Source organism: Camelina sativa, chromosome 13, assembly GCF_000633955.1.
Source record: "Camelina sativa cultivar DH55 chromosome 13, Cs, whole genome shotgun sequence".
Lineage (NCBI taxonomy): Eukaryota > Viridiplantae > Streptophyta > Magnoliopsida > Brassicales > Brassicaceae > Camelina > Camelina sativa.
The window spans coordinates 22105953-22111566 of record NC_025697.1 but is presented as its reverse complement, the minus strand read 5'-3'; the positions used below and the strand labels follow the sequence as shown (position 1 = coordinate 22111566).

The following is a 5614-nucleotide window of genomic DNA, read 5'->3' as shown; positions in this document are numbered from 1 at the left end:
AGAATTTTTGGCAAGAGAAAATTGACTCATCAGACCTAACTCTACTCATTGCTTTCAGGAGATTCAGCACCGGGGTTTGGATTGTTGAAGCTACCACTTGGTGCGGCAGCTGGATTTGTATGATAAGGAGGAGGAGGTGGTGGTGGTCCATTATAATTAGGAGGTGGTCCGCCACCTTGACCTGGTAAGGGAGCCATTCCTGGTGGCCTCAGAATACCGTTTTGTGGAGGTGGAGGTAGAGGAGCACCAGGCGGTGCCATCATCTGTGGTACTCCTGGAGGCGGCATGTAACCTGCAAAGGTACAATATTACATTTCACTTCAAACTAATTGTAAGATGTTTGGTCAAGCTTTGTTTAAATGAATGGAAGCTATTTCGTAAGAGTCTGAGGACCAAACTTGGTTTAAATGAATGGAAGCTATTTCGTAAGAGTCTGAGGAGTCATGAAATGCAAAACAAGAGACAATCAAATATCATATTGATCAGCTGTACAATTTAACACAAAGTTTGGTGCTATGTCGAGAATCTCAAAGCACCTATGAGGATGAAGTTCTTTATGATACTCTTTTTATATCTTCAGGCTTTTTCGAAAGACTACTATGAAAGTTATCTACTAACTTTCTAACGTAAATCTGCGCATCAAGCAGGGAATGATTATAGTAAAGAGATATTACCTTGACCAGGCATCATTGGTCTAGGGAGAACAGGTGGTCGCATACCCATAGGCATACTTCCAGGTGGTAGCATCATTGGAGGGCGAGGTCTAGCGAGCATATGCTGATTAAACACAGCACCAACCTGTGGGGGATATCCTCCAGCTTGGCCATGAATAAGATGCTCCTTAATTCTCTGATCAATCAAACTTTGGGTCTGTTGTTCCTCGAATTGCTGATAGTATATTCTCACATTCGCCTGAAATTCATCAAACTCTTAACACATATAAAAAAATATCATGTATACACAACAGAAAAGATCATTATGGACTCTTTACGTACCTTGTGTTTGTAACCAGCATTGTGCTGCTTCCTCACTGATGGCTGAAAGAAGACAAGATATAAGACTTTACTGATAAGAGAAGACATGTACAGTCCTTGAAACATGATTAGATTCTCAATCAACACCAAAGCATCAAAACCCATAGATAACATTTTGATAAACTTCAATATAAGATGGTGAGAAAAAAAAAGACAACTAGATGCGGGGAAAAAATTGTTCAAGCACAAAATCAAGTTTCCCAATAATCAATAATCTTCACCAATTAATTGAGCCAAGCCATTGCAACATGAACATGTAGTATATGTAAATAGCATACTGGTTTTAAACTGAAATCCAAATCGGAAACCTAACTGACACCGCCGGAGATTGATTTCAATACAACCGAAACTTCAATTCACCAGGGAATACTACAAGTTTCTTAATTACTACGGAAGTATAAAAACAGACAAGACGAAGATTTAGAATCAGACTTACAGAATCGTGAGTGAGATATGTATCGCAGTAATCACAGTAATACCTGCGAAAAAATCAAAATCAAAATCAAACAAGTAAATTAAAACCAAAAACTCGAACTGAATTAGTATCTATGTATCAATATAACGTTGACGATCTAAAACCCTATACCTCGGCATCGCTAAGAAGATTCCAAAGAACCCTGCGAGCTAGTGAGAGAGACGACGGAAGCTTTCGGAAGAAGAAGAAGAAAGTGCAAGAGAGAGAGAGAGAGAGAGTCGAATTTTTATTTTTGCCTAATTTTAATAAATAAATAAAAAGATGATGATTTCTTTTAACGGCCCAGATTCGTTCGAGATATCTAACGGGTAATAATAACCGAAGAAGTATCCCAGATAAAGCGACGTCGTTTCGCACGACGCATTTAACAATAACATCAGAAAAAAAAAACCGAAGGGAAAAAAAAACTAATAATGATCGGAGATGTCTCCCCGCCGGTAGCTTCAATCCCAGGTTCGTCGGCTATTTTTGCTATTTAAATTTTTGAACCACAGCTTCTTCGAATCTTTTGCTTTGTATATTTGCATAGTCTAAACATGAAGCTATTAATTTCGCCAATTCTCACTTGAATCGAGAATTATCTTTAGATAATTTTTACTGATTTGTCGCCGAAATTTGTGTAGTTGTCGAAGGGAATGAAGAATCGAAGAAGCATCAGAATCTGCTTCCGCCGTTTTCGAAGGTTTTTTCTCACTTTGGCACAAGCGGAGTCTCCGTCGCGTTAGCCACAGGCGTGACTCATCCTCTCGGTTAGATCCTGGATGCCTTCTTCTTTCACTCATAAGTTTGTATGTATGACTCCAATTTTGGAAACTAGAACTATTTGGCTCCAAATCAATTTGCACAGGAGAGTTCTTCGATAGTGATCTTTGGATAATGTAGCAGTATGTAGTTGGTTAGTGTATGTATAAGTCTCTGCTTCACTGCTATATAATGTGGCATTTGTTTTTTTTGTTATCCAGATGTACTGAAAGTAAGATTGCAGATGCAGCATGTTGGCCAAAGAGGTCCTTTAATTGGATTGGTAATGATGTTGTACTTGCTAATGAACTTTCTCCTCTTGATGTTGTTGGAGATGTTTATTTCACTTGGTTTGAATTCTTTGAAGTTTTTTTGTTCAGACTGGAACCTTTCTTCAACTAATAAAGAATGAAGGGGCTAGGTCGTTATACTTGGGTTTGACTCCTGCTCTCACTAGATCAGTGCTTTACGGAGGTCTCAGGTTGGGATTATATGAACCCACTAAGATTTCTTTCGATTGGGCATTTGGGTCTACCAATGTCTTGGTCAAGATAGCATCAGGCGCATTCGCTGGGGCATTTTCTACAGCTTTAACCAACCCTGTTGAAGTTGTGAAGGTAAGATGAAACCTCAATTATCGGTTTTGATTCTGTGTACTAGATCTCTTTTTTGGTTTTTGAGACACTTTTCAGTTTGCCTTTCGTTAGGTAAGGTTGCAGATGAATCCGTACGCAGTTCCCATTGCAGAAGTGCGGGAAATAGTCTCTAAAGAAGGCATAGGAGCTTTATGGAAAGGAGTTGGTCCTGCCATGGTCAGAGCTGCAGCACTAACTGCCTCACAACTTGCAACATATGATGAAGCCAAACGGGTCATATTCTAAGACTAGTATTCTCTGCTTCTCAATCATTTATTGATTCAAATAAAGGTGCTGCTTTCTAACATTCCAGCTTCTAAAGTTTATTGTTATTGCAGATTCTGGTTAAACAGAGTTCTTTAGAAGAAGGGTTTCATCTTCATTTGTGGTAAAAGTTTAACAGCCATTTATTATACCATTTCTTTGTCAGACAAAATCAATTGATGCACCAAAACTTACTCACTCTAGCACTTGAGGAATGAAGCTCAAGTGTGGTTGCAGGTGTAGTAAGTACTCTGATAACCGCGCCCATGGACATGATTAAAACCCGCTTGATGTTGCAGCAAGGTTCCGAAAACACCAGAATCTACAGAAATGGGTTTCATTGCGGTTACAAGGTAATGCGATCAAGCCCTTTTTTATACATTTTTATTGGGCATTGCTTGCCTGCTTGTGCTGAGTGTGTAATGATCCTTCAGGTCGTTCGCAAAGAAGGACCTTTAGCACTTTACAAAGGGTGAGAAAGAGAAACCATTTCTTGCTCTCGAGGATATATTCATATAGTTCGTAATACACAAATAAATCACGCTCCTCCGTTATTTGTGTACTGGATACAGAGGCTTTGCGATTTTCGCACGACTCGGGCCACAAACAATGATCACGTTCATACTATGCGAGAAGCTAAGATCACTCGCTGGACTTCACAAAATGTAGTCACTATCCGGTTCGTGCGAAGCTAGCCCGGTTCCAGATAAGTTCTTCTCCATTCTTTTTTTTTTTTTAAATAATTCACACTAGGTGAGATTTTTTCTAATAAAATGTTTATTCATTATTGATTTAGTGAATTTGAATACGTGTCTGTTTAGATTGGATACAATATTATATTAGTCGTTTCACAATTTCTGTCTATTGTACAATTTTGCGTAATCACAGTTTATATTCTCTATGGTTACGTACTTGCATCATTCAAACAAGAAAAAAAAAACAAATGATGTAATTCAACCTTTTTCAGTTAGTTGTTATGTTCTGATTGTCTTCTAGATCCGAGGGTAATGTAAACGAGCCTTTTTGTTGATTAGATTGGATAGGCATTGAATTGAAGTGACATTTATCCAAATAATATCTATATATATATATATATATATATACGTAGTGGTTATGTCGAAATCACTTGTATATTGCAAAGTGTGTGTGTCACTCTAATAATTATACTAGTCTCCATCACGAAGAATTACAAATTGTTTTGTTATAAATTGAATATTAAAACCAATTATCCAAAACAAACAATTCTTACTAGATTAGTTATAGTGGAAGTTGGTTGTAGACAAGAATACGCTTCGAGTCTTTTGACCGTAAATATTCATGCACGTTAAGAAAAACTTGTAGGGACGAAACATAAAAGTTGAATAAATTCAGGGGTCTATTTGTTGGAAATAGAAGGAAAANAAAAAAAAAAAAAAAAAAAAAAAAAAATTGTGGCGTTGGAGAAAGGGAGCAAGTTGGATGCTGCGCTTCGAGTCTTTGTTGTCTTTGGTCGCGTTGGCGGGACAGTCTGTCATGCTTAATGTTTGCCCCTCTGTGTTCGCTTTTATTTACGGTTTTGTTGCCATTCTCTCTTTTATCACAATATATGAAAGCAACTTAGTTTTGAACACACTTATTAACCTATTACTAAATTATTTTTAATCTATAAGTAGATGGGGATGTATTTTAGTCCCAAACACCTCATTTGCTAGTTTATAATTAGTTTCTAATTGTAAGAGAGGTTTGAAAATCTTAGCCTAATCATCACTAATTTATAATGTTATTAACCTGACAGCTTTCCATTTTTATCAAAACAAATCTGAGAGAAAGAAAAAAAAAACCGAAATAATAATACAAGTTTGACTAAAATACACATTTTCGAATTATAAAAAAAAACAAAAACAAATAAAAGACGCGGGTAAAAAGGGAGGGTAAAATAGACATTTAAAGAAGGGGTTGCCATAACGAGACAAAACAATCGGAAGTGTTCCCTCGCATCGTAAAAGCTTTTTTTCTCAATTGCCAAAATATGTACAGCTGTCAAATGGCAATACCGTAAATAAACGGTAACAGAATGGGCCATTATTGTCAACATTTTTAATTTAATTCTCCCCCAACTTCTCATATTTCCACCATTTTCCTTCATCCTCCTCCATAATTGAGTTTTTTTCCTCTCAACTAAATAAATAAATTTTTAGAAACCCCAAAAAAAAAAAAAAAAAAAAAAAAAAAAGAGAATAGGTATAGAGAGGAGAGAGAGAAACTCAGAGAAGACGACGAAGAGACGACCCCTCATATTGTCAACAGAGAGAGAGAGAGAGAAAGGAGACGGAGACAACAATGGCGGAAGCGAAGGAGGAGAATAGAGGGGAAGAAGAAGAGAGCGTAAAGCTTTTCGTCGGACAGATACCGAAACATATGTCGGAATCTCAGCTCTTAACATTGTTTCAAGAGTTCGCTGTCGTTGACGAGGTCAATATCATCAA

The 5614-nt window shown here is 37.2% G+C and overlaps 2 protein-coding genes across 4 annotated transcripts in view; one reads left to right on the top strand and one right to left on the bottom strand.

The window, feature by feature from the left end:
• LOC104714965 (U1 small nuclear ribonucleoprotein C) overlaps positions 1–1731 on the bottom strand; it is a 2791-nt gene extending 1060 nt beyond the window's left edge. The window contains exons 1-5 of one of the 2 annotated variants that reach the window (XM_010457672.2): positions 1621–1731; positions 1471–1513; positions 996–1037; positions 675–912; positions 170–292 (exon numbers count right to left, since the gene is read on the bottom strand). In XM_010457672.2, the coding sequence (XP_010455974.1) occupies positions 170–292; positions 675–912; positions 996–1037; positions 1471–1513; positions 1621–1628 (454 nt within the window). In that variant the 5' untranslated portion in view covers positions 1629–1731. Of the gene's footprint in view, positions 1–35; positions 293–674; positions 913–995; positions 1038–1470; positions 1514–1620 lie in introns of both variants that reach the window. The other variant, XM_010457671.2, reaches the window with a different exon arrangement.
• LOC104737472 (mitochondrial substrate carrier family protein ucpB-like) lies at positions 1895–4101 on the top strand. Of its 2 annotated transcripts, XM_010457670.1 has the most exons (9): positions 1895–1962; positions 2133–2258; positions 2472–2533; positions 2631–2867; positions 2958–3119; positions 3224–3273; positions 3370–3502; positions 3584–3621; positions 3722–4101. In XM_010457670.1, exons 1-9 carry the CDS (start codon positions 1923–1925, stop codon positions 3816–3818), a joined length of 945 nt encoding a protein of 314 aa, XP_010455972.1. In that variant the 5' UTR covers positions 1895–1922; the 3' UTR covers positions 3819–4101. The 2 variants fall into 2 exon arrangements, with proteins under 2 accessions (XP_010455972.1, XP_019090045.1); XM_019234500.1 differs by lacking the exons at positions 3584–3621; positions 3722–4101 and having other exon boundaries at positions 3354–3493.

What these genes read in the sequence shown, in the direction of transcription:
- LOC104737472 (XM_010457670.1), top strand. Translation starts at nt 1,923, where the DNA reads ATGATCGGAGATGTCTCCCCGCCGGTAGCTTCAATCCCAG. An exon ending in GCCGGTAGCTTCAATCCCAG is followed by an intron (nt 1,963 to 2,132) that starts GTTCGTCGGCTA and finishes AAATTTGTGTAG; the next exon opens with TTGTCGAAGGGAATGAAGAA. An exon ending in AGGCGTGACTCATCCTCTCG is followed by an intron (nt 2,259 to 2,471) that starts GTTAGATCCTGG and finishes TTTGTTATCCAG; the next exon opens with ATGTACTGAAAGTAAGATTG.